Below are 27,875 nucleotides of genomic sequence, written 5' to 3'. Positions count from 1 at the left end.
TCCAAAATTATCACGTTGTGTTTAGAAAAGACTCCAAACCAGAACCTCTAATCAGAACTGCTCTGAATTTCAGAGGTGGGATTGGTTCAGATACAAATCTAAACTTGCTCTTGTGAACTTGTGTGGGGATCTGAGCAATACCAGAGGGGCTCTGTTTTCCTCTTCTGATCTATATGTGGCCAAAATCTCATGAGACTGATGGACCCTTTGAAGTTTTCTCCATTCAATATGATACAAATCTTGTGAAAGCAGTTTCTGGATTTTGGCACCTTTGAATCCAAACCACATCTTGACCTGATTCAGCCTTGAACCAGAACCTCAGATTTGAACCTAACCTTAATGTGGATGTGAACATGGTTTGGATGGTTCAACTCAAGCAGGGTTGCTGTGCATTGTTAAATAGTTACTGTTCTGCACTGCGGAGTGAATTGTACATGTACAGCACCAAATAAATGAAAGGTACTGTATTGTTATGTGAATTGTCTTTTGGAAAAAGTCTGAACCCTCACACACCTCATCATCAGTGGGTCCGTAGCAGCCAGTCCGAGACAGGACCTGTTAGTGATATCATTGGGTTCCTAGTGGAAGATTAAATAGTGGCCAGGTAATCTTAGCTAAGCATAACTGCCCTTGCTGACTCACATAGGCACAATCATAATGATGTCCCAGGTAAATCTATCAGCCTGTCACCAAGGGCAGTGTTTAAAAGTTCTTTACTGGGCTGAACGTGGCTAATAGGGAAGGTTATGGCTGGTGCAGGAAGTTGAATGATTTTTTTCATACGCATAGCAAATTAGGAAAATAAAGACAGAATTAGTTCATAGCAAAGGCGAAGGTAAGGCGTGGTGATGCCCTTCTCAATAGGTCCTGTCTCAAATGTTTCCATGGTAAAACCAACAAAACATAGTTACAAACGTTTCTTTCTGTTTTACCCAGGACCATGTATTTAAGTTGTGGATCTGTCTCAGCTGTCCCTTCTTTGAGATCCAAATGGGTGTCTGAACTACCATGTAACCTAGGGTATTTGCTCTCTTTTGGTACTCCACAATGCTACCATCTGCTATATTGTACCAGGAAAATGATGGGAGAGAGAGTGATATTTGTGCTAAAACCAAAAACATTTTCCACTTAATTTTAGCTCCCTGATGCAAATCCATTGCATTATGTCTTTCTTTGACCCACTTTTAGTCACTCATCAGGTTTCATATGCTGTGGAATCGTAGACCTCAGAGATGGAAAAGACTTACATTTAATCATCCTCCCTCCCCCCGTGGCAAGTACGGGAGGGTTTCCTATAACATGATCTCCAATACTTTTTTGAGGCCAGTTTTAAATACTGCTAAGTAATCAGACCTCAGTCACGTCTCTTGGAGGTACAGCCACATGCAAAGTGCATCACAGTCTTTTAATCTGAAGGTGACCAAGGCCTGGATTATGGTAGCAAGGCTGCCATCTAAAATGGTTGCAAGCTGTGAAGACGAATCACTGGTCACTGTAGCTATATGATTATCCAACAGCAGCTTGGGTGTGTCCACCAGACCCCTTAGACTTTTGTAACAATTGATGGGCACATGTACTTAATTAAAATATAATCCTAACAACATTTTCTGGCTGCTTCCGCCCTCACCACTTTAGTCTTCCTGAATGGAGTTTGTTGCCTTGCTCTCAACCATGTCATGTTCTAATCCAGCTACTGAACAAAGCAGTTGAGAGTACTGGTTGAGTCAGATGAAACAGAGACGGCCATCTTCTGTGTACTGAAAACATCATAACCGCCAGGCCACCTCACTTATCATCAAACTAGTCCCCTCTACACTTAGGACTTCCTGCGCTTAGGACGGAAGAATCCCGTGCACCGCTACAGACTAGGGACCGAGCGGTAAAAATAACTTTTACTACAAAATTGACAATTTTTATAACATATGAAGAGTGGTGTACTTGCACCTATATGTGAAAATAATACTACTGGTTCTGCCTTTTATTGTCCTTTCTCTGTGAGGATCTCAAAGCACTTTACCACAGTTATTAAGTAACAATATCCCTGTGAAGCAGGGAAATATTATATTTTCATTTTCCAGGAGACATTGAGACTTAATGACTTCCTTGAGGCCACACAGGAAGGTTTATGCAGAGTCAGAAGCAGACCTCAGATTTCCTGATTCCCCAGCCTGTATTTTACCCACAGGATCAGCCTTTCCTTAGCCCATTTGTGCGCTATTCACCCATGTTTACAGAAATGTCCCTAATATCAAAGCTGAGGTACTAATCACTGGCAGAGAGTGCTGCAATCTGAACTCCAACAAAAGCTTTTTAGGGCTATCCCAGCTACATAATCATAGCAAGATGTCTTTGGCAATTTCACTTGGTCACAGAAAATAGGACAGCATAGGAATCCAGGAAAAGGACTTCAGGGAATGGGAAAAAAGAGGTGTTGTGTGGGGATATGTGTGTGAGAGAGAGAGAGTTGGGGGATGGGGGATGCACGCACAGGGAAATGAGCTTCTTTCTGTATTTTAATGTGAATGAATAAACAGCACTATAATAAATCTCCAAGGCATTTGATCCCAATAAACCATGTTAATCCTTAGGGCTATTCTGGCAGTGAGAGATAACTGCACAGAAGCCGAAATGTTCTTCACATCAAACTCACATTTCTGTGTTTATGGTGCAGGTCCATTTCCCCGCCTCTTAGAAGAAAATAAATAAATAGAGGGTTTGAAACTCTTCCCCCTCCTGCCCCCGAAAGCAGAGCCTCATCTGCCAGCCGCTTGCTGTGCTAAGAAGAGCTTTTTAATTTGGATTTTATTATTGACGGTGAGGGCTGAGGCAAAATCAAATAACACAAAGGTCTGATTCATCCCCAGTATAATTCCCACTGTTTGGGTGGCATTCCACGAGGCGGAAGCCTGGGGGGGGAGGGGCGAGTCATCGTTGGCACCAGCTGTGCATGTGCGGCTGTGCTCTGTGGGAGGGGGCACTGCCACACCACCCTCCATGCCAGAAAGTGTCTGCTTTGCATGCATTCATCACTATTATTGCCTCGCCTCCTCCTGTCCGCTTCATCATCACGCTGCTTTGCAGGCAAAGGTGCATGGCTAGAAATGCAGAGCCTGTATTTGTTGACACGTTGAAGAGGTGTGACTGCACATCTACCAATGTGATATATGCCATCATGTGCCAGCAATGCCCCTCTGCCATGTACAGTATCCAAACCGGACAGTCTCTACGCAAAAGAATAAATGGACCCAAATCTGATATCAGGAATCATAACATGCAAAAACCAGCTGGAGAACACATCAATCTCCCTGGTCACTCAATAACAGACCTAAAAGTGGCAATTCTTCAACAAGAAAACTTCAAAACCAGACTCCAATGTGAAACTGTAGAACTGGAATTAATTTGCAAACTGGACACCATCAGATTAGGCCTGAATAAAGACTGGGAGTGGTTGGGTCATTACAAAACCTAAACCCAATTTCCCCAATACTAATTTCCCCCTACTGTTACTCGCACCTTCTTGTCAACTGTCTGAAATGGGCCACTCTCATTACCACTTCAAAAGTTGTTTTCCCTCCCTTGGTATCCTGCTGTCAATTGAATTGTCTCATTAGACTAACTCACACTTGGTAAGGCAACTCCCATTTTTTCATGGATTTTCCTGCACGTGACTTTTCCGCTCCATGTATCTTAAGTGGTTTCTAGCCCGCAAAAGCCTATGATATAAACGTGTTAGTCTCTAAGGTGCCACAAGGACTCTTTGCTGTTTTTGCTGATACAGACTAACACGACTGCCCTTCTGAAACCTGTATGTAATTTGTAACCACTCTTAAAGTCTGACTTTGGTGCATATGGACATGATTGCTAGAGCTGACTAGGGCCAGTATGAAATGGGCAGCTGTTGTGCCAGCGTCTTCCAACCACTGCCATTGCTATTCCCACATCTCTGTGCTGGACTCCTCACACAGCTTAATGAATCCTGACCTGTAGTACCCTGGCTAGTCATGTCTACGCAGCCCTTATTCAGGTCTCCTGGTGCACTTTAACCCAAACCTAAAGAAACATCTGCTATGTTAGTCCTGGGGTCTGCGGTTCTACCAATGCAATGTCAGTCCTCACCTGCAGTTACTTTGGAAGCCCATACAGTCTCCCAGTGCATCTCAACTCAGATGTACCATATCATCTGCTGTCCTAGTGCTACGGTGCTTTGTCGCTCAGTTATGGCCTGAAGCATACTCTATTACTCAAGCTTTTGGGATTCTCCTGAACAGATACTAACAAAGTGTGTGGGTTATGCTTTTTTGCACAGATGAATGAATGTCCATTAGGGACTAAGGCAGGGACCCAGTTCAATTTGACTTACCATTTGAGGATTTGTAGTGAGATTTTCACAGCTGGATATTACACTCCAAATATCTTTCACTTTTACATTTTACCCTCTTTTCCCAGAAAATGATAGCTAAGAAGGAATATTCTTTTATCTAATCTACCAACCTTTAGTTTATGAAGTGCATTAGGACCTTTTAGGCTTGCTTTGTCAACATTATAAATGTGAGGCAGATGGATTTAAATTGCAGCAACCAGATGTGTGGCCAGATTTGGAGAATCCCAAAACTTGTATTTGGGGTTTTGGGTAAGCCTATTATAAACATAATAGGTGGCATCCAGCTCTGGAATACCAACCCTGCTTCAGTAGCCTAAATTCAGGGGAGGGTGTGTGGTTTCAGAATCAGGCTTACACTGGCCCCAGCCTGTATAGCGCTCCAATCAGTAGGTCCATTCCTGCTAAGTATTCTGTGAAAGCTCTGTATTGCCAGAATAAAACCCTGATGACTGGCTGGAAGCAGTGTGCTTTAGAAGTGGCCATCAGGAGAGCAACTACTCCTTTGATCTTCCTAATCAGAGGGGAGATGATGCAGGAGCTGATATAAAGAGGGAAGAGAGCCAGAGAGAGGCTGAGGAACTGGTTGCTTAAATAAAACATTTTCCATTAATGTCCTGCATGTCCCCCCCGAACCAACAAATACAAACCTTTTGTCTTGGCCTTGAGATAATTAATCTTTGCTGTTTTGGAGAGTTCTCTATCAGTACTCCAATCTTTAAAGGCATCTAATCCTTCTGCTGATGAGCATGTTCGTCGCTCCATGAACCTTTCACAATCATGGTGCTGCCGGCATTTCATTATAAGCCTAATCCTGTTCCTGCTTAAAGTCAAAGGCAAAGCTCCCACTGGTACAGGGCCAGGTGCTAATGGTTCAGATGTTCCGGATGCATTCAGCCTGTGCACATATAGTACATTCAATAGCCTAGCAGGTGGAGCATGCCTGGAACATACCGGACATTGTAGTGCTGGCTACGTATTTTACTTAAGTTTATTGTACCTGGACCAATCAGCACTATTCAAATGGGGGCGGGGGGGCAGAAACAGTAATAGCAATTACATTTAGTGGTGAGAGAGAAAACCATTCAGTCCACTTGCAGGCCTAACGGCATCAGAAAAATCTGTGTAAGTTGTACAGAGACGATCGCTTTGAGAACAGTGTCTGAGGAGCTCAGAAAGCAATGGAAGAACCCAGACTTCTCCACAGTACCAGTGACAGGAATGCATTTAGTTGGGCAGCAGTTGCAGCCTGGCTTACTCTACCCTCAACACTTACTTTTATTGAGAGTCTTTAAGTGATTGAAACAGCCCTGTGAAATTTCCCTCCATACGTAGTAGTCAAAAAAGGAAACTAGGATTCTCAAAACAATGGTTTAAGGACTCAACGGGATTTGTTTTGGCAGCTCGTGGAACAGTAATGAACAGACCAGCCTGACTGCTGCCAGAACAGCTGCAGCTCTGAGGGGGGGCACTGGAAGGGAGCCAAACAAGGTTCCTCCCGTGCTCCCACTCAGGCATGAGTGGCATGTGACTCTTGGGGTGGCTGGGTATGAGGTAGAAGTGTGTGGGGGTTGGGGGGGGCACACCGGTGCCCGGACTGTGGCCCTGTCCTTGCTTCCCCTCAAGGCCGCCCCTGCCCACTTGGCTGCCTCCCCACAAGGTCCTACCCATGCTCCAGCCCTGGCTTCCTCCCCTGCCCATCTGCCCACTGCTCACACCTCTTCGTCCCCGCCCTGAGATTCCCCCAGCCTGCCACTCGTGCCTCTTCATTCCCTCCCACTGCATTTGCCTCTTTGCCCCCTCCTCCGAGACCACTACCCCCTGCCTGCCATTTGCACTGCTCCGTCCTAAGCAGCAGGTAGTGGTGGTGGGGGTCTTTGGGGAGAAGAGGCAGAGCGAGGGCTGGACTTCCAGGGAAACAGGGGAGGGAAAAGAAGCAGCATGGACGGGGCCACAGGGGAAGAGGACAAGTGGATTGGAGGCCTTGGGGTGGAGTACAGGCAGGGCTACTGCCCAGATGCCCTTTTTGCGGCAGCACTCTGAAGGCGGCAGGCCAGCTTGCCTCCACAGAGAGGTGCGCCACATCCTGTTTGGGGAGGCTCAGTCTCCCTTGATCTCTTATACCCGCTCCCCAGGCACTCAGGCGTCAGCATATGGCCCCAGTGGCCCATCACCTTGGCTGGGGACACCACATGTGGCAGGAGCTCCCCTCACATGGGGTTGTGGGGGAGTGAGAGAGCATGTCAGGCCAGGCTCCCCTAGACTCAGCACATGGCCCTGGTCACCCATTTCTCCCTCCAGCCTTCTCCTGCTATTATCTAGCATGGTAAATCCTGTAGCTCAAAAATGCAGTACAAGCCAATACACAAGGTTCAAAACCCACTGAAGGTACCTGATAGCAGGGGGTTGTTACAGTTGCACATAACAGAATTTATTCTTATCGCTTTCCTATTTAAATAAACCCTTGGACACTCCATACAAAAGTCCACTGTTAAAAGAACATTATTTAGATTATTTAGTTTTTTCCACCAAATGCATCCGATGAAGTGAGCTGTAGCTCACGAAAGCTTATGCTCTAATAAATTTGTTAGTCTCTAAGGTGCCACAAGTACTGCTTTTCTTTTTGCGAATACAGACTAACACGGCTGCTACTCTGAAACCTGTCATTATTTAGATTGTAAAGTCAAGCACTTGAAAGTTAGGGAATATGAAACTTTAGGTCGCATAGTAGTGTTTTGCTCAGGATTGCTGCCTCAATGAGGACTTGTTGGTCATTGCTCAGAGAAAGAATAATGGTTGTTTAGTAAATGAGGCTATACCCCTGTGACAGTCTTTAGCATTATGTTCACCACGTCACAAGATTATGATAAATTTTGAACAACATATGACTTATTACATATCGTTTGAAAGCTTATAATCTGCTGACCATTTTTGTTCTGGTAAAATGTATGTGTCTATACACTGTATGTAAAGTTATACGATTCTACTGTATAACATAGCTGTAACATGCTCCAGAGATAGAAAAGCAGGCATGAACCAGTTTTCAGAGACAAAAAGACACTGGCACCCAAGCTAGGTGTTAATGACTCATCACATGCTTAAACAGCTATTCTCTAGAAGGCAGAAGGTGTGAGCAAGAAATTTACATTTCATCACGAGGCCGATTCAAAGCTCATGTCCACGAGCGACTGTCTGTTGCCATGCCTCAGCAAGGATGGTTCTAGCACAAGAAATTGAATTATAATGAGGGGAGGAAAAACACTTGCCCTCACACTCTCCTCCTTCATCACTGTTCATGACATCAATGACCTGAAAAGAACTGAGGTTGAGAGGGAGTGCTGGCTGGGAAGCTTTGCAGCCAGTACAGCCTGCTGTAAGTTTAGAAATCTTTTTGCTTTTAAGTTCACTTAGCTTGTTAATTTAGGCATTTCGTTTGTGTTTTATCTGTTACTTCTTTTGTAACCAATCCTGACCTTTATGCCTCATTACTTGGGAAACAGGGGAGGGAAGAGGAGCAGCATGGACGGGGCCACAGGGGAAGAGGCCAAGCGGATGGGAGGGCTTGGGGTGGAACACAGGCAGGGCACTTAAAATCTTTCTGTAGTTAATAAATTTGTTTCCCAGTTTTATCGAATGAGTGTCTTTAGTTTAAAGTGTGTGGGAAACTTCATTTGGGATAACAAAGCTGGTGTATAGCATTTGCCGTTGATGAAATGATGGACTTTGTATGAGCTTGAATTTTCAGCAAGGTGCTGGGCAACACAAGACGCACATTTCTGGAGGAAAATCTGGGATTAGAGAATCTGCTGGTGTTCTTCGGCAGTATACTTCACGGGTGGCAAGCTCGTAGTGCTCAATACTGTGGGCACAAGTTACATGCTGCAGGCTACGTGTTAACTGGCCAGGAGTGACTTGTTCATCGTTAAAGTGGTGTAAAAGCCATCCCTGGTTGGAGAACTGAGGAGACACAGCTATTCAGCAGGCCAGATTGTACCCTGGGGAATATCACAACCCCTTACTCTAGTATGCAAGCTTTCATTATTTTAGAGTGTGTGGGAGAGATGTGAACCATGCACATACTATTCTTCCTTCAATTACCTTTAAAATAAGATAGATATTGTTCCTTTCAGAATGAGTTGTCTTCTGTCTCATCTTTTCCCTCGCCTTTTCCTCCCTATCAAAGGCCTGCTGTTACCTCCAGTTTTTATGAGGACTATAAATTACTGATTCAAACCATGACACTGAGAACAGTGCAAAACTTTACTTATAGCAAGGAAATCAATGTGCTATCATGACAGATGCTCTCTGGTGCTTTCGCTTTTCCTGTTTGTGGCGCTTATTCCATGGTGTGATTCAGTGCCATTTTCTGGTCCAGTCTTTTGGGCATTTAATAGCCTGTTTGTGTCATGAAATCCAAATTCCGCTGTCTCAGCATGGAGTTTTCAGGAAGTCCCCAAGCCTATCGCACGATTAATAATTGCTTTTATAGTGCTTTTATCTTTAGTAGTACACTTCACTTTGTTTCATCCAAATTTCCCTCTTGGTGAGAGGGGAACTTTCAGCTCTCCAGCCAGGGCTTTATCCAGGGCAACCACACATAACTCCTGGGTACACTAGTTTTTTTAAAAATGTGATCAGCCAACTCTATCCCGTCCCTGATGGCTGGACCTAACACACCAGGTCATTTGGGAAAGGCATGTGTAGGGTTTTCCCAGAAGGTCCTGGCAGGATTTTGCCTAGCATAGGGCAGGAGGGTCCTCTTACCTGATTGGCCTCAAAGGAGATGTAGGGCTCAAAGAGTAAGTCTTCCAGCTGGAAATTGAAGGAGTAAGACATTGGTGCCAAAAAAAAGCGCTTTATCAAATGAGACTCAGAGGAAACAGGCACAGAGGACACAGACACCCCTTCATCACCAATGAAAGATCTGGTTTGTTAACAAACCGGGAACCCACTTCTCTGGTCATGTCTCTGTCCCAACATCAATTCCATGGAGGCTGCTACTTCCTTACAGCAGCAGTAACTGCCTTGGTCCTTGTGTGTGTAAAGAAGGGGCTCAGAGATCTGCAGAGGACTATCTGAGAGGGCATAACAACCCTGGTTGTCACTGAGAGGTTCCAAGCCTTGCTCCACAAAATGACTGCAGAGCTACTCTTCGGCTGCTTTTTCACTGGTTCAGGCTAGCTTGGCCTAGTAAGTGATACTTTTAAAAAAATCACCTTAAGGAAAGGATTTAGCCCCATGTGAGCTATGTATACTAAAGCCTATTTTGTCTTTGTGTAGTGAAATAAACATCATTCGAGTGTGTTAGCGGAGAAGGCACTCCAAGCTACAGACAATGGCTCTAAGTCTTTATTTGCACTTTTGATTAGCATAAATAAAGAATAACATCCTGAAGTCAGTTTAAACTGGTGTAAAACCTGTGTGCATGAAAGGAGACCCCCCCCCCCCCATGGCCTCTACTGCTGCATAATTTACCATAGCAGAGGCTGAATAATGGAAACACTGTACAAATTGTTGACTAAACAAAAATGACTAAACTATTAAAAATTGTAGACTAGAGCCTTGAGCAACTTCATCTGTATTATATCTGTAAATTCACTGGTCTACATTCTAAACTCTACACAAACCATACAGTTTGCAGTGGCATGGCTATTATACCTGCACACATTAGAGAGCCTTTCTGTTTCTTCATAAAATCTGCTGCTGGTAGAAAGACAATGTAAGTTAGACGTCCAAGGAAAGGCGGAACATGTTGGGACAGAAGACAGTGAGATGACCATCCAGGGTGCTAGAGGAAAGACCAAAAGGATGATTTTTCCACATGCAGGATGGTCTCTCCCTACAGGAGAGACACATTTTTTTGGGTAATGAGAGAATGTTGCATCTCTTGGGGAGCTTATTATGTGAGGAAGAGGGAAACCAGCAAGAGACAGGCACAGATATAGACTCTATTTTAAGCTACCATCAGGCATCTCAGATGGCACTCACGGCAATATTGCACCCCCTACCTTGTCACATGTGTTGCCCACAACCCAGCTAGGGTCCCATGCATTCCTGCTGAGCAGCAGGCAGGCATCAAGATTTCCTCTGCTGTGAATTCCCCTGTGGCACTGGAGCTGTAGGCCACAGCGCTGCCTCTCCTCTTGCTGCTCCTTCCCAATCAGCAATAGAGAAGACAACAGCAACTGAAGGAGGTGGTGACCAGAGGCGCATGAGATGAGCAATTGCTTTGCTGCCTTTTTGGGCCTGTGCCTCCCCAGCTCACCCTCGGTGAGAGGCGAGGCAGAGACTTGCTGAAGTGTGTGGGAAATGTCATATGTGGGTGGAGCCACACAAATCATGCCAGCTACGGCTGTTATAAGGGATGATGGCCCAACCCACTGGTGAGCAGTTCTACAGAGCTGCAGCTCCATGAGGACAGGAAGCGCTGCCCTGGATGAGACAGATTGTGCTCCAGTGTTAACACATCTCAGGGATTTAATGCAACTGGGGTGCTTTTTGCCCCTGCTGGAGCCAGTCTGGGGATGTCAGAGGCAGCAACTTCCTTTGTGTGATTTTTTTTTTTGGAGGGTCGGGGTGGGGGTGGGAACCTTTCTGACTGGCAGTTTTCCACACATCTCCATCACCTGGGGTAGAACAGCTGCTGCAGGAGGCAGGTAGAGCACCCCTCCCCTCTCCTGCTCCCATGGAACTGATAGATGTTTTTGGCTATGGGAAGGGGCAAAAGAGGAAGCAACTCATACCATTTTCATACAAGGTGAAGTGGGAGCCAACAGAGCCCAGCAGCTCAGGGCATCTTTGCTCCCAACCCTCTTGTGAGAAATGGGATGGCTCCTCTCTCTTCCTCCCCCCACCACCGTTGGGTAATGCTGCAACACTAGACCCAGGAAGGGAGGGAGGAGAACTACCATGGAGCTGCCCTTTCACTACACCAAGATGGGGGAGGGTGGAAGAGCCCCTGGAACTGCTCTACCATCCTCCCTTGTCCCCCAGCTTGGGTTGGGGTGAAGAACCTCCACAGCTACAGAAGCAGAGGTGTGCTGGGAAGGCACGGGCATATGTAGGGCAAAGAGGGTTCAGAATGGTTGTGGGGGCTGGACAAGTGGAGTTGATATAAGGGCTGGGGTCACAAAATTAATTCATTTGGAGCAGAATCACAAAATTAATTGCTTAGTGCCTCCATTAACACGGGGTGAAATCCACATGTAGAAGGTCCATCCCCTCCTGATGCATAACTGAATAAGATCCCCATAAGTTGGACCACTGATTTGAATGAGAGTTAAGTCTGAATAAAAAATGAGAAAGGACCATAGGTTCAGACCTTTGTTGAAGTAGAATCTGTCCCCATTGGGCCCTTTGGTTCCAAAACTCTACAGCTTTGGCAGCATCCATTATATACCGGTAAAAGAAAACTAATTACATACTCTCCGCAGGCTTCTTGCCATTAGGGAAGGGATCGTCACATCTCCACAGCGCCATCTGGGCCAGAAATTTAGCAATAGCTTTGAGTTTTTAAGTGCCATGACATATAGCTACTATAACAATTTGATTAAAGGAAAAACCTCAGTGGTTAGCAATAAGGCCTTAAATAGTTAAATAATTATTCATTTAATATTATTATTGATATTTTATAAGCTGAATTTTCCAAATTTCTATCAGCATTTCTCTATCTTCTTATCTTGGATTGGGGCAAATGCTCTCTTCTGGAGAACTGCAGTTGTAGCAATGCTTTGTAGCCTCACTCTGTTCTGGTGATACAAAGGAATGATTCATGAACACAGTTTCTATTTGGATATGTAGAAATGCAGGTTCCTTTGTTGTTGAAAGGTTATGTTCTACTAAGCCATATTTAAAATTTAGTTAATTGCCCATTGGTTAAAGTGCTTTACAATTAAACCAGACTATAACAAGGGGGTGGGGGAAATGTGCCTTACAACAACTTGAAAGGCACCTGTTTATCATGTACTCACATGGGCTCTACATTCTTTGAGTTGCTACATCATCAGATAGTCAAAACAGGTTCTTATTTGACCTAGCTTCCAAAGGTCCTATACCTGTGGACACTTAAAACTAGACTAGACAAAGCATCAGAAAATCTGCTGTAGAGCAAAGGATTAAATAATCTGATAGGTCTTAACCTGCTCTGATTTCTATGCATCAAATCCTGAGGTCCTTGCTCACTAATTACTCACCAAAACTGCCATGGGAGTAAAGGACTGAGTTAAAAGGACATAATGACTCAGGGTTTGGCCCATAACTGTTAATTATTCTTTAAAACAATTTTTGTTCTAGTGGTTTGCCTTTCCTTGCGACTATGAATAATAATTAGGGGCCCGATCCTGTGATGTCCGACTCTCCCACGTATCCCCACTGACTTCAGTTGGACTATTTATTTGACTATGGGCTAGTCAGGTTGGCTGGACTGAGCCCCACAATACCTTCCGCACTATGCTAGTTTTGCTGTTACCATGTTCATCTCACCTACAGAACATTAGCGTGTCTCTTGACTCTTTTGGAAATAAAAGGACAGCAACATCCAAGGCTTTGGGAAGAACATTTTATTGCTAAGCATATCCTTGAACAAAAATGCAAATAAGAAAAGAAAAAGAAAAGAAAGAAAGAAAGAAAGAAAGAAGGGGGAAAAAAGCAGCAACGTCACAATAATTCAAATGAATATCCTTAAGGTTCTGCGCATAAAACAACAGGGGTATGATAGAAGCCCACATACAGAAATGCACATGTTCCCAAAAAACTGTCGAATAGAAACTTACACAAAAAAAAGTAACAGAAAAGAAGGTGGGATTTTTTTTTCTTAAAAAAAAGGAGGGGTAAAAAAAAAAGAAAGAAAGAAAGCAAGAAATCATTTCACAAGACTCCAAGAACAGCAATCTTTTACAGACATTGAGAAATAATCAACTTCAGATAGGTTCGGCCAGTTAAGTTGTCTAAAATCGTGCTTTCATACCTTTTTAAATCTTGTCTTTTTTTCTTTTTTAGTATTTAAAAACAAATCAAAACAAAAAATAAACCACCCAAAAAACAACCTCACACACACACACACACACACACACACTGAAAGAGCTGTTAACTGCAAAAGCCTTATCTCTAAACATTTGAGAAGGCTGCTTTTTATTTTGTTCCCATGTGCGTGTGTGCATTTGATGACACTTTTCTTCAAAGTCAAATATTCATGCGAATTATAAACACCAGCAAGAGTAGATTGCTAAATCTAAACAGCTGATTAGTTTTCATCTGTACACAGAGAAATTGTACATTTCTGATATTCCAGAGTCCTCAATTCATTTTGTGTTTGTTTTTCTTTTTGCCTCTCTCCCCCTCTTTTGCTTTTTTGCACATGACAGTCATGGCCATGAAACCAGTTGGTTATTGTTCTGTACAGTAAGTTACTCCCTTTCACATAATTGGGGAAAAATAAAAACCAAACAACCAAGATTTAATTAATCAACTAAAAACAAACAAAAAAGCCAAGTTTAACCATAAAACATTATATACATCAGGGTAATCTAGAAATTACACTAGCAAAAAAAGTAGTAAAATATGTAAACAAAATCTGAGATTTTTTTTACCCTTTTGACACAGGTAACTGTGACAAAGCTAAAACTCACACTCTCTTCACATTTTTATGGTTTGCTTTTCGTTGATATTATTAAAATGTTTTTCTTCTAAAACAACATTCTCATTCCATGTAAACACCTTGACAGAGTTTCTTTTCCAGTCGTCCCATCGAACATATGGTGATAAATATATCTGTGTGTGTATATATATATATATATCTATATATATATCTATATATATATATATACATACATACATATAATACTATTATTAACTCCTTTAACTATTTTTTGTGTCACAGCAGCTTTATTAATTTCTTTTCTTTTATATAAAAGAGAGTGTAAAGGGAGAATAGGGCAAATGGAAAGACAAGATAGTCAGAAATGTCAAGCTACAAAATTAAAATATTACATATGAAAAAAATCTTCATGTCAAAAAAAACCCTATGAATTTTGCACTTGTTCACAGCATGTGTTTGGCTTGTGTGACGTTTATGGTTCTTGTCAAAGGTTGAAGTCCAATATTGTCTTTCTGACCTCTTTATTCAACCGCTTTATTATTAATTTTTTTTGCATGCATTGCAATCAGTCACAGAACAAGAACCCAAAGAAAAGGCTCCTTTAGTTTAGCATTGTAGATCTATCTCAGAATGGCTCACCACTTTTGTTTTGCTTTCTCTCCCCCCCCCACCATAGTTTAGCTGTACTAATGCATACTCAGTGATCTTGTCAAATAAAGCCAATGGCCCCAATCAAACCAGACTGTTCATGAGTTCAGTTGCAAATACTGGAGCCAAATCTAAGGGGACTAGTTTTCCATGAGAATCATCTTCATCATCACCCATTACACACTTTCACTGTGCTATTAGCAAATAACTTACTGTAGACAACGGATTCTAGAGAACACACAACCAGATATGTAGAGTGAACACCATGGGTAGCTTTTGAGTTCATATATGGCAATAGTCTCTCTTTATTTATTAGGTGGGTTCCTCCCCCTACTCCCCAGATTTCTTCTTGACTCATGTCCTGCTTCATTCTCTTCCCCCCCCTCCCAAAACAGGAAAAAAAAACAAACAAAAACCAACAAGCCCCAAAACCATTTATTCCCCCCCCCCTCAGATCTCAAAAAATTATACGTATGCTGGACACGGTCAGATCAGTTTGTTTGATTTTTTTGTTTGTTTAAAATGTTTATACATTTTTTTTCTTTTTCTTTCTTTCTTTTTTTTTAATAAGTAAACTGAAAAATGATCGATACAGTCAAAGATCACGAACATCATTAAGACTCACTTGGAGATATGAAACAAGTAAGCCGTGAAGCTTCTACCTTTTGCGGAAAGTTCAGCGAAGAGGAGATATGGAGACTTCCAAGTCCACCAGCATGGTAGAGCTGCGTATGCCATCTCCAGAACGCTAAATGTGCTTTATAATACAGTAGGGCAGAGTTTGCTGACTCCAAGCGATGACTGAGACGTTAACAGTCACAGCTGAATTTTTTTCCCAATTTTTTTTCCACAAACTGTAGCTCCCAATCTCGTTAGCTGTAACGGCTCTGATATTTCAGTTAAATCTCATTAAGTATGTATATATTTATATATAAATAAGTATATTTTTACACATAATATTCTTTGTCCTTGTTTTTCTGTTTCTTGTGGCCACTCTTTGTGCTCTGCTGCTTCTCCTTCACAAGCGTGCCATTGCTCTGGGCTGAGTTGCTGATGTAGTTCCGCGTCTCATCCACCTGATAGGACCCCTCGTCCCTGTTCCTGTACTTGTACATGGCGTACAGGAGGATCAGGATGCAGAGGGCGGCAGCAGCCACAATACCGACGACCATCCCAGTTGTGCTGCTCGACTCGCGGACCACCTCTGAGGCCCCAGGAACCCGTCTGATTCCTGGCTCCGTGGGGTTTGCTGTGGGCACATTACGGAACATGGGGGAAGTTATTAGCGGGTTCTTCAGCTTTGTGCTGTCTAGCTCATAGGCAGTGGGCAACGGAAGCAAGACTATGTCAGGCTGGGGTTTGAGCTCACGGTTATTCATTTTGCCAGCGGGCAATTTGGGCACCATCCCAGTCGAGGACGAAGCTGTGGAGTGGATCAGCTCAGGGGACAAAGCCGTGGTAGTAGTCCTACCAGTTTCGGAGACTTTGTTAGGTCTAAAGTCCTTGGATTCCCACTTAGGTGCATGTGCTTTGTAGCCACCTTCGAAGACTGAAGTGGAAAGACTCTTATCTGTTACCAAGGAGAAGGTGGTGTAAAAATCTTCATCATCAGTAGGGGGTAGGTTAGAGTCAAAGGTTTCCCCTGAGCCATACCCAGATATCACCAAGCCATCATCATCACAACCATCGCTGCCTTGGTCCGACAAGCAAGGTAACCCCGCCTCAGAGGTCATGGACAGGGAATCTTTGGTGGTCTCAATAATGGTGAGGAGGGGGCGAAAGGTAGGGGGGAGTGTAATGAAAGGTGCACGAGTAGCAATAGGAGGGATATCTAAAGGGTCTTCTACAAGTAGAGGGATAACTAATTCACCTCCTGGGATTGAAAAGAAAAAACAGAAGATTAGTAAATATTTGTGACACAGTGCATCATGTTCAATTCACTGAGCTCAAAGGTGGTGGAGGACTCGGAAGTTATGAAGAAGTGTCATGGAGGCAGATTCCCTGCCCTTATCCACACTATCAACATACTTTTCCAGGGTTCTAGGAAGCTTTCTGCCCAACCCTACTTTTGAGATAGGTGAACTGGCCATTCCAATTCCTCTCTCTTTTAATCTCTGCTATTTACGTTCAAGTGAGAGAATTTGAAATCCTAGGGACCAAAGGGTTTGGGGTCCTGAAGATACTCTCAAGGGACTGCAGAATTCAAACTTGGCATGGTTCCATTTTCTTATGTCTTTTAGTAATGGGGAAAAGAATACTTAATTGTGGAATTACTCCAAACCTCCATACAGTACTGGTCTCTTGGGTTGGATTTTGCTGCTGAAGCATGCTGATTTTACCAGTTTTTCCTCTGATCTTCCTTGTCACTGGTATTTCTTCTCTGCCATTTGAGTTCCACAACAACTTCCAAACAATTCCCAGTTCAACCTTTTCTTCTTGTTTGTCCGTCCTGTTTTTTAAATTGTGTGAGTGAATGAAGTGTGCCTGAAAGGAAGGGATGGACTGTTGTGGTTGGAACTAGATGTAGTGCAAGAAGGCACAGAGAGCTCCTCAATGCATGGTTGTCTTTTTGATCTTCAATACCTTCTGCTACTCTAGCCCTTTCCCTCTCCCTGCCCCTTCTCAGTTCTGCTAACACACCCTGCTATTGATCTGCAATACTCCTTGTTGTTTCAGTGCTGTGCTTTAAGGGACACTGACAATCCTCGTTGATTGTGCCAAACTGGGTTGTGGTTTAATTAAATGGATAAATAAAAAGTAGGATGACTTAAATCAGGATTTGAGTCCAGGTCACGAAAGTGAGGAGTAATCTCCATCCTGCACTTTCTGGTATTTCTTTCTATGCTGCTGGTTGTGATGAATGTTACTTTTTCTCTGTTGTGGCAGACAGCTTTCTGTGAAGCAGATACTAAATGAGAAAGTCTCATAATCTGCTGTCTGGGAGTGCTTGTGCTGTGAACAACCAGCAACCATTCCTCACTTTTGCCATACCCAACCTCATTATCTCTGCAAATGAGAAACCCAAGGTCATTTCAGAACCTGGGTATCTCAGCACCACTGTGGTGCTTGCAAGCAATGAGGCCTCCTAAGATTTTTTGTTTTATCAGGGTAGAGGCTTGAGTCACACTTTCACTGTAATGTGACTCTATTTTCAGGCTCAGGAGGCTATCAGTCCACTTGTCTTTTATGTGGGTAAGGAAGCACAGTGGATTACTCTCATGTATGGTCAAGTCACACAGTCTTGTGCTTAAGTTTAGCGTTCTATCTTTTTTTTAAACTGAGTCATGTTGCCTTTGCATGTAAATTTTGCTTTTAGTTATAATTTTGTTAGGTATTTAAGCTAGTTGGGCTGTATCCTGAGATCCTAAGGTAAACCATCTTTTGAGTAATCATTTACATCAGTGTAAAGTGAGTGCCTACTTGTGTAAAATGTTACCACTAGTGTGAGTGGAGAATTCTGAGGATTTTACTCACACTTTGCACAAGTATATATGGCTACAGAAAGTGCAAGGCAATAGAGAATCAGACTGAGTAAAAAACTCTGGCTTTGACTTAATTCATTAGTGTTAATTAATTGTCTTTCACCCAAGTAACTGTTGAATGGCATTAGGGTCAAAAATTCTGCTATCTGCACTGTGATGCTCTATTGTATTTTCTGCATTTGTTTCACACCGAATTTCCATTGGCAGTTCCACTGCTAGGAGCTCTACAAAACATATGTCACCATATGCTACTGATCAGAGAATATGATTTCATCCTAAATCTTATTTGATGGGTGCTTGCAGGTTTACCATCAATTCAATCCAAATTTACTTGGGCAGCAATCATTTTTAACCACCAATTGGAGTGTACAAATGTAGTCTCAGGGCCTTTAAAATGTACCACCTTCAGTATTTCAAATCGGATAGCAACAGTGGCATATGGTTATTCGTATCCTTCAGTAGAGGTAAAATGCTGGTACCACTGAAGTCAATGGAAACCTTAATGTTTACTTAAGTGGCACTAGAAATTAGCCCCAAATAAGAATCCATTATTTTACTTAGCCTCTTAATATACTCGTGGAGCAAAGCTCGTTCTAATGTATGAGATGAAAATGGCAATTTGGAGATGTCATTTCATTTTCTTAGCTTCCAGGTAATGTTCCTGCCACCTCTGTTACTGAACAAAGAAGGGAAAAATTGAATATTATGTGTCTAAAATAATCCCACAGGATTTCTTCAAATTGTATCTGTTCAGTACAAACATGGGAAAGGCAAATAGCATCATTACTCTGCAGTTTGCCAAATGACTACATTGCATTTTGTGAACCTGTGATTCCGGTCTGTTCCTTGTGAAATAATAACAGGCACTAGTCCTGTTCCTGTTTATGCTACTGTTTCAGAAGCTTGTTTTCTGCCCATTGTTAGCGTGGGGCATGGATAATCCATGTTATCACATGGTCTCAAAACAAACTTGAACGAGGGCCTTCAGGAAAAGATCATCTATCAGAATAAGTTCCATGGACTAGATAAGACTGAATAAAATAATGGAATTTTCAGCCAAATATGAATTGAGCTGTCTGCTGAGTGAGGAATTGAAGTCTCTGAAAGTCATCTGAGGTCTGTTGAGTGGCTGATAGTGATTTTGAGATTAATTCATCCACCATTATACAATAGCATTCATCTGCAATTTTAGTGCACCATCTGTGACATACAACTGGAGTCTGAAGTTTGGCAGTTTTTTCTAAAGCTTCTGAAATGCCTTTGTTATTAAAAGCTACTATGTTTACAAATGGCTTCTGTTGATCTGCCACCCAATGGGGCAATATTTTGGGCAGCTTTCCTCCCACAAGGAAATACTTTAGTCCATTTTACAATCAACTCTTTGGACTTGACCTCAAGGAGATGGAAATATTTAGTTTTTAAAACCAGAAGACAAAGCTTTCATTAGCAGAACAACCACTTGCATTAAAAAAGCAATTCATTTTTCTAGGATTTATTTTTTACTTGCAGTTAATGATCAAATATGTCATTATAAAATGGTTGTCTTTTTCATGAAACATCAAGAAGAGTCTAACAGAGCTATTAGGATTAATGGGGTTCCACATATGTAACTGAATTGTCTCTTTGTGTACAAAAGTAGGTCAGAAAGAAGATAGTGAGCCAAATTCAGAGGTGAGTCTGAGTCTTAGCATGTATCTGAGAGGTAGTATAACTTATGTGCTTGCACAGCTGAGACAACTTAGGCTTTCTTGGAATCACTTAATCTCACCTCTGAATTTGGCCCATTGTGTCTGGTGAGTCATATCATGGGAGCAAGCTACACCCAAAAAATAAAGATACAGTTAAGGGTCCTTCTCCTGGGATTCATGGTTTTTAGAGGAATCATCTCCCTACCAAAGAATACATTGGTCAAAGATGCTAAGATATTGTGGTTCTTGGAATTCATGGTTTGGTTTGGTTTTTGGATTGGTGGGTGGAATGTTCTTTCATTCGCACTAAAATCAGCTAGTGTCTCATACAGGATATCCCAACAATAACGCAGTGAGGAAGGAGTATTTAGGTTTGTTACTTGATGGTATGCACATGTTGCTGCTTCCTGTGAATGTATAATTTCACATTCAACCTAGAAATCTCTGCCTACATCTAAGAGTTGAAACATTCTCACACAGTGGCTCTGTGGTGCAGACCCCGAAGGTTCAGGCCTTTCCCCATACAATTAGTGCCCATTTTATTGTCCAAAGTATGTATAGCACCAAAAGAGATGCAAGAGGCACAGATTTCAAATAACTGTAGGGGGATGCAATCATCTGACTCCCATTAAATAAATGGTCAGGATTAAAGTCTGTTAATTACTTGTTTGAAAAATAATCTGATGTTTCAAAGGGCTACATTAGTGCTAAATATTTGGGGGCCAATTCTTGAAGTCCTTCATGATTTGGTCAATTGTTACTGAATTGTGCAGCTAACGCTTAGAAAATGTACAGGGAAATTCCAGCTTAAAAGGTATCCACCACTCTCTTTTTGATTGAGATTCAACTGCAGAGACATGGGATGTTGGGTTCTGGCTGCTATTGCTTTGTTTGGAAAGCAAGCATCAGTTAGTGGTGCTGGCGGATGAACTGTGGATTCAGAACCTATTTATAGAATTCAAAGCATCCCAAGAAGACACCAGAGCCCTTTTTGTTTGCAGTCCTGCCCATTCCCCTCGTCCCCTCTCCCCAGCGGATGGGTGCTCCCTGAAGAAAGCTGTGAAATTGAAATGGCTTGTGTTGACAGCACAGTGCTGAAAGATGAAATAAAATGAATAGATAAAATGGCTTCCTCTGCTTTGGTAGGGAAGCAAAATAAGTGCCAAGTGCCAATAGCAGTGTCAAGAGGATTGAGGTCTGCGTAGTGTGAAACCCCAACCCAACAAAACACTAATATCCAAGTTCTTCCTTTGGAGTTCTCTTTCTTGGGACAAGAACAGTGTGTATTCCTTAAAGTTAGCATTTTAAATCTGGATCTTATACTTTTTTGAGAGGGTTGTGCTTTCCTTTAAACTAGTAAGACCACTGGGGATATAAAAGGTCTACGTTAGCCTTGAAGGCTGCCCTGCTTTTTCCTTTATGAGTGCTTTATAGATATATAATTCATACCTCTGGGGCTGATCTACAGTAAGGGCTCTCTGTCACTGGAAAAGATGGAGTGTAAAAAATTTAATAGAAGCCTTCTGAACTGTGAGGATGTTGTGGGTCAATCATGAATGTAGAGGGCACCAAGCAAAAAAAAAAAGTTAGCAGCCTCCAATTCTCATCTTTCTGGCCAAGACTGTTTCACTGGAGTCTCAAGCATCAAAGAGAGGCAGCACAAAAAGCACACATAAACAGAAACATGAAAGGTTCAACTTCTAACTCTCACGATGAATATAAAGGGACACAACACTGTCTCTTCCAGATGTGGCTGCAAATCTTTAAGGTGCCAGCCGAAAAGCCCAATACAGCACATTCACATCCTCAGGTATTGAAATTCCACATCTAAAGTATCTCATTTATATTTTATTGTTGCACTGAAACTCAAATCCATTTTCAGACTGAAACATCCTGCTATGGAAAATAATCCCTTCCCTACCCCCCTGCCCCATATAGGCAAGTTGGGTGCCAAGAAATTCTAATTAAGTCACTGAGTTTTTCAACACTTCTTGAGGTTTGGTCTCCTGTGAGTTCTTTGAGGGTGATGAGGGAAAATATTCAGACCACAGTTCTTGAGTCACAGGAAATCTGATGCTAATATGAAATGAGCATTTTTAATATTCTCTCACCTCTTTCCAACCTCATTTAATTGAAACTGACTGTCAGTAACACAAGGGCAGGCATCACTTCCCCAATGGGAGTGCCTCAGCCTTCTGCCTCAAATATCCTGACTCCCCCCTTCCTTCCAAAGCACCAATTGTTTCCAAAGTGACTAGACAAAACCCTAGTTTTGGGGCCAGATTTGGTTTAACTGAATTGCTTTGAAACATGTGAGATTCCCCCCACAAGAGTCTATCTACAGGAATCTCTAACAAAATCCACTTTCCTAATGGCAAACCGCAAAAGCTAAATTAAGAGCTCAATCTTGATCACAGTGAGGTCAATGTCAAAACTCCCACTGGTTTCCAAGTTGGTTCCTAAGGTTTATTTCTACTTAGACAGACACTGGCAGTTACACCAAGGCCTGAGTTTTGATCACTAGGGATAAGAGATCTACTCTGGAGGAAAGAAGAACTGACTTCATCTTTCCTGGGGGTGTAAGAATTGGATGCGATGGTTCTCAATTTAGTTTCAAGTTTAATGTTTGGAGAGAATTTTGTGTCTGTAAATTGTTGGTCACCTCAGCAAATACCAGTTTCAACGTGGCCTGGAGTTGGGAAATACCCCAGAAAAATTAATGTATTGGTTTTTACGATGTAATCGCGTCCAGGAGGCAGTGGCAATCTCAGGAGAGAGCTGCTTCTCATTATGTTTCCAGCCTAAGTGTTAGATAGAAAATGTTTATCTAAGCAGTCAGACTTTGAACTGCTTCTCTGAACCAAACAGAAGCTTAATCAAACTCTTCTGAGTTTCTCCCATCACTGTTTTAAATCCACTTGATTCACCAACAATAATGACAACTTGCTAATCAACATAATTACCAGTTCCATTTACAGCATCAGTTCTTCCGGGAAGCTGTCAGTAGAACCTGAGTTATCGGCTATATATTGAGAGCATACTACCATGCTGGCCCTTTAAAAATCCACCTGTCCTAAAGGAAGGACATCTTTTTTTGTTTTTACCAGGAACTCAGTGTTATCCAGTGGAATTCATGCTGCAGAGAAGGAAGTCCCCAAGAGACAGGGAGAATTTTAAAAGTCCAGGACATTCAAATGTTGGGAGAAGAGGAGAACAAGCAAATTCTACAATTGCTGGAAGAGTTAGCAGTCATGATCCTAGGGCCATTTTGGTTGATGGGTTTGCACTGTAACAGTACACTTGAGAGTATCTTTTTGACTGTGGCAGAAGCAAGAAGACTGACAATCAAGGAAATTAGCAGGAAGCATATGCTTCTGTAGGAAAAGAGGGAACTGGAGATCAGAGCAACTGGGGACTCTATTGCCAAATGGGGACCAGTGTCTTAAAGAAACTTCCCTTGTTTTCTCCCAGATATAATCTACGCACCAGGCTACAGCAAGTTTACATATGAGTGAAAACTCTTGGCATTACCACTGATTCTTTCTGTGGGAGGCAAAGGGCATAGGGGCGAAAATTGACAGAGAGTGGGAGTGAATTACTCTGGGCTCCTTCACCCCCTCCTATGAAGAGTAGTACAATCATGTAAAAGGCAATATAGAGAGAGCATGTAACATAACAGCAAATACCAAAACAAACATATCCAAAAATTAAATAAAGGAATTTAAGTTTTTTTTTTCTCAAAACCAAACCATACACTAGAAAATAAAAATTCCACAACAAAGTTAAGTTCATCAAAAGAAAAGAAAACAACAACAACAGGTCATTCGCTTTACCAGAAAAAGAAAGATAAAACCCAAGAAAACAAAAACAAAAAAAGAATATAGGAAATCAAAAATGTTGTTTCTTTTTTAAAAAAAGTACTCAAAAATAGATAAAATTAGTCAGAAGAAAGCATACCACATTGATTTCATGTAGTCAACTTACATCAACAAATTGCCCGCATGTTTTTTGGCATGAAAGAAAAATTTACAAAAGAAAGTTGTGTAAGAATGCTCTTGGACATGTAGAATTGCCACATTCTTGTAACTTGCTTTTTTTGTTTTGTTGTCGTTCTTAAAAACTTTTGTTTAGCAAAATGTTTATTATTTCTTTTTTAAATATAATTATTTTACAACAAAGGGTGATAGAGGGAGGCAACAACACATACATCCACACCACATAACATGAAAAGAAAAAAATCTTGCACCTTAACAAATTTGAGTTTATTTCTCTGTTGTTTTGGGTTATAAATTATGTGTTTGTTTGCTTTGTGTAAAATGTTTCACATATTACAATTGAAAAAAAATGTACGCTTTAGAATTTGCTTTGATTATTTATGTATCTACAGATCTAATACTTTTTGAGAATCAAGGTTTTTTTTTCTTTTGATCAATTCAATGTATATTTTTAAAAACATTTTCTTTTCTTTTTTCCTAGAATTTTTGTGTGTGTGTTTTAAGGAATGGATGACGGCACATAAAATTTTAACAATGCTAAAGAAAGGGTTGGGGAGGGGACTTATGGGAAGAAAAAAGATGCCTAGGGTGGATGGATTGGGAATGTAAAATCTATGAGTGTACTAAACAGGAGATGAAGATGATGGGAGTGAATGTGTAAGTCAGTTGCCATGTCCATGTAAGGGCGGTACGGAGTGATCTAGCAGCATTAGAGCTTCTGGCTGTAAGGAAGGGATGGGCAATATACAAAAACAAATGAGCATATTCATGCCCATCAACAAAAAGAAAGAACAGAACTCTAACATTGACAATCTCACAAACCCTAAGCTGCAACTTCTTCAACATGCAAGTTACAAAAAAAATTAATAATAATTAGTATTATTATTCATTAAAGAGTCTCAAATTATAAAAACAGTTAAAGCTTTTTTCCTTCTAAAAATAGCAGTAAAAATACATAAACTAATAATAATAATAATAATAATAACAATAATAGATATTAAAAACAAAAAAATTAGTTTTATGCACTGGAATTAGAACAACTTCAACTGCAGCTATGCACAGCCTCATGTTCACCAAGAAGTTGACATCAATGTTCTAAGGAATTGGAGACATTAGTTGCTTCAGTGAATGAAGACATTTATTTTAAATGCCAGGGGTGCTTTGGTATTCCCTCCCCCTGAATTGGGTATTTTTAAATTCAGATTCTTTAGAACTGTAGTCTGGAAAGTATGGATGTAGGATTCTGCAGGTGAAGTAGTTCCTTGTTTAAAGAGGGAAGTAAGGGGGGAAATTGCAGAAAACAATTCATAACTTTTGTTTTTTGTTGTCATTAGATTGGAACAACCCAAATCTAAGATAGAAATCCAACCATTGAAAGAAATACATCAAAATATAGATATATAGAGATACACTAAAAAAACAAAAAACAAAACCAAAAGCACTTTATTCCCCAGCAAGAAGGGAGAAAAGACCAACCGTGGTTTTTTAAATTTTATTTTTAAAGAAAAAAATATTCCACACACTTTCAAAGATGAACAAACCAGATGCACACATTGAAAAGGAACAGACAAAGCAGTCTAGGGACACTTTCATCATTTGGATATTTTTTGCTTATGGATTGCATTCCCTCCATTTTAAATTTTCCTTTAATTTTTGGCCAAAAAACTCCCCACGCACCAATGTACTGCTTTTTTTTCCATTACTTTTTTTAAAATAAACACAGGGGAAAAAAGGACGTGCAGTCTGGATGTACGTCATAAATAGACATAGGAAAAGAAAGAAGAAATTGGCTGAGATTGACAAATGGGTTATATAATAGCTTCATTTTACTGTAGGATGTTAATAATAATAATAATAAAAATAATGCATGCTTAAAGTAAGTTGCATTTAGGGAAAGTAGAAAAACAGAACAGCAAGCTAGGACTTGGGAGGGAGGGGAAAGGAAGTTAGCAAAGAAGACAACTCAAGGAACAAGGTGTATATCATTCCATGTCTGTCCAGTAAGGGCAAAGTACATTCCAAAGGATTCTGTGCAGGTTATGGGAAGAGATTAGAAGGGCTATGGTGTGGGGGGATGGAGGGAAATTGCAAGAGGTGCTAGGAAATACATTCCACACTCATTATAACACTGCCTGTAGGGATCGAACACACAAAACTACAGTCTTTTCTCAAGGCCCAGTTCTCCAGCCCAGACTCATGATGGGCAGCATTTGTGCAACTAATCTTTTTGGGATTGTTCATGTGAGTAAGTACTAATCATCTTGAGTAAGGGCTGCAGAATTCATTTCCTCAAACACTTTCTACTTAAAATAATGATTACTGCCATGCAGCCTGAACAAGCAAATGCTAACAGTAATGCTGATTAACCTGTTCTTCAAAACAGTCAGCAATTATTCACACAGAGTCAAAGGGCCTACTTCCAAGTGGGGATTCACAATCTGGCCCAATGGAGATACTCATTGCAGTAAGCAGTAGTCTGGTAGTAAGTGATTGTAGGACTGGATCTGTGATTAGTCTTACTGAAGATAGTGGACAATTCACGGTAGTAAACAATACAACTGGTAGTAAGTATTTGAACCTTCAGGCCATAAAGCCTTATATAGGCAAAACTCTCATTGAAATTAACGGGTAAGGACTGCAGGATTGGACCCTTTGTATTTTATAAAGCGGTTTTACTGGTAACAAAATGTATTAATAATCAGTCCTATTGGTCTTTATTAGACCTGGAAGCTGAGGAACAGTGGTAGTCTTATATACAAAGTATGATACAGACAGCATCCAGATGAGGGCTATGTTAACAGGAGGGACAATAGTATTTTCAGAGCCACTCAGAGAACAAAGCTAATTTTGTGAACATGAGACAAAAATAAATAATATGTAGAGAGACACTGAATCCTCCAACTTTATATGTGCTATTGAAAAAGTGTCCCAAGCTGGTAAAGATCAGAGGATGGGAGTTGCATGAGAAAAGCCCGACTTCCACTGAAGGGCGAAAGGCATGAGATTACCCTGGCCACTACCATGTTCAGGAATGCCCTGTGCCTCTACTGGAAGACTGCGCTGGAACTATATACTGGGGACTGTGTTAAGAAGGGGGAGAGGTTCAACCAAGGACTGGGAAACCTGTCTAGGTGAACCTCAGGGACAATGCATATAGGCACACATGGCTCCTGGAGCTGAACCCATTTGACTGATCCAGGTGGAATGATTTTTTGGGTTCATTTGTGAATGAGAAAGGGTTGGTTGGAAACAAAGAACAGTGGCAGAAGTGAGGCCACTGCAAGCCCCAGTGGGGTTATTTTTTGGGGGCAAACTTTCAAAACTATTGTCCCTGGGCACCATTCCCTACCAGGATTCTTAGCCTCTGGTTTAACAGGGTTAATCAGTATACAGGAAATTTCACAATGAGGCATTTAAGCTTTGAAGTTTAATCATTCCTTATTGTGACTTGCAGCTGGATTCTAAGAGTAGTGAAATACCTATATTCAATACACTGGAACACTGGAATTCAGTGGGTTGGATTTTTCTCTGAGAGCATTTCCCATCCATAGGCAAAAAATTAGCTTGAATTTGTCAACACTTAAGACACTACAGTGGTGCAGCTGTGCCGCTGTAGCACTTCAGTGCAGACACTACCTACACCAATGGGAGGGATTCTACTGTCGGCAGTACCCCAAGAGGCAGAAGCTAGATCGACAGAAGGAATTGTTCCGTCATCTAGCGCTGTCTACATGGCAACTATGGCACTCGGGGGCGTGGATTTTTCATACCCCCGAGAGCCATAGCTATACCAATGTTAATTCCTAGAGTAGATCAGGCCTCAGGGATTTTTTTTTAATTGGCATACAGCAGCACTATCTGAGGTAATCAAGCCCAAATGCAGTGGGCTGAGTAGAGGGGTTTACCACAGCTCCAAAGCCCATAACAACCCAGATTTACATATTCTAGAACAAACTGATGCATGCCCCACACTTCATAACTGGTTTACTAATTTTTGTAACCCATCCCTATACATATCACGAACAGTCCACGAGCTACAAAATATGCTAGTAAGCAAAGCTGCAAACTCACCACACATTACTCTTCTTA

The 27,875-nt window shown here is 41.6% G+C and overlaps 1 protein-coding gene across 9 annotated transcripts in view; it reads right to left on the bottom strand.

Annotated features, from left to right (window-relative positions):
* Positions 1-15,368: 15,368 nt before the first annotated feature.
* Positions 15,369-27,875, bottom strand: part of NRXN3 (neurexin 3) — a 1,462,434-nt gene continuing 1,449,927 nt past the window's right edge. For 6 of the 9 annotated variants that reach the window (XM_043516018.1, XM_038405749.2, XM_038405750.2 and 3 more), the window contains one exon: positions 15,369-15,870. In XM_043516018.1, coding sequence (XP_043371953.1) covers positions 15,569-15,870 — 302 coding nt within the window. In that variant the 3' untranslated portion in view covers positions 15,369-15,568. Of the gene's footprint in view, positions 16,495-27,875 lie in introns of all 9 variants that reach the window. The other 3 variants (XM_043516016.1, XM_043516015.1, XM_043516021.1) reach the window with 2 other exon arrangements.

The sequence above is a fragment of the Dermochelys coriacea genome, chromosome 6 (genome assembly GCF_009764565.3).
Source record: "Dermochelys coriacea isolate rDerCor1 chromosome 6, rDerCor1.pri.v4, whole genome shotgun sequence".
NCBI classification, from domain to species: domain Eukaryota; kingdom Metazoa; phylum Chordata; order Testudines; family Dermochelyidae; genus Dermochelys; species Dermochelys coriacea.
This window is presented reverse-complemented; position numbering and strand designations above follow the sequence as displayed.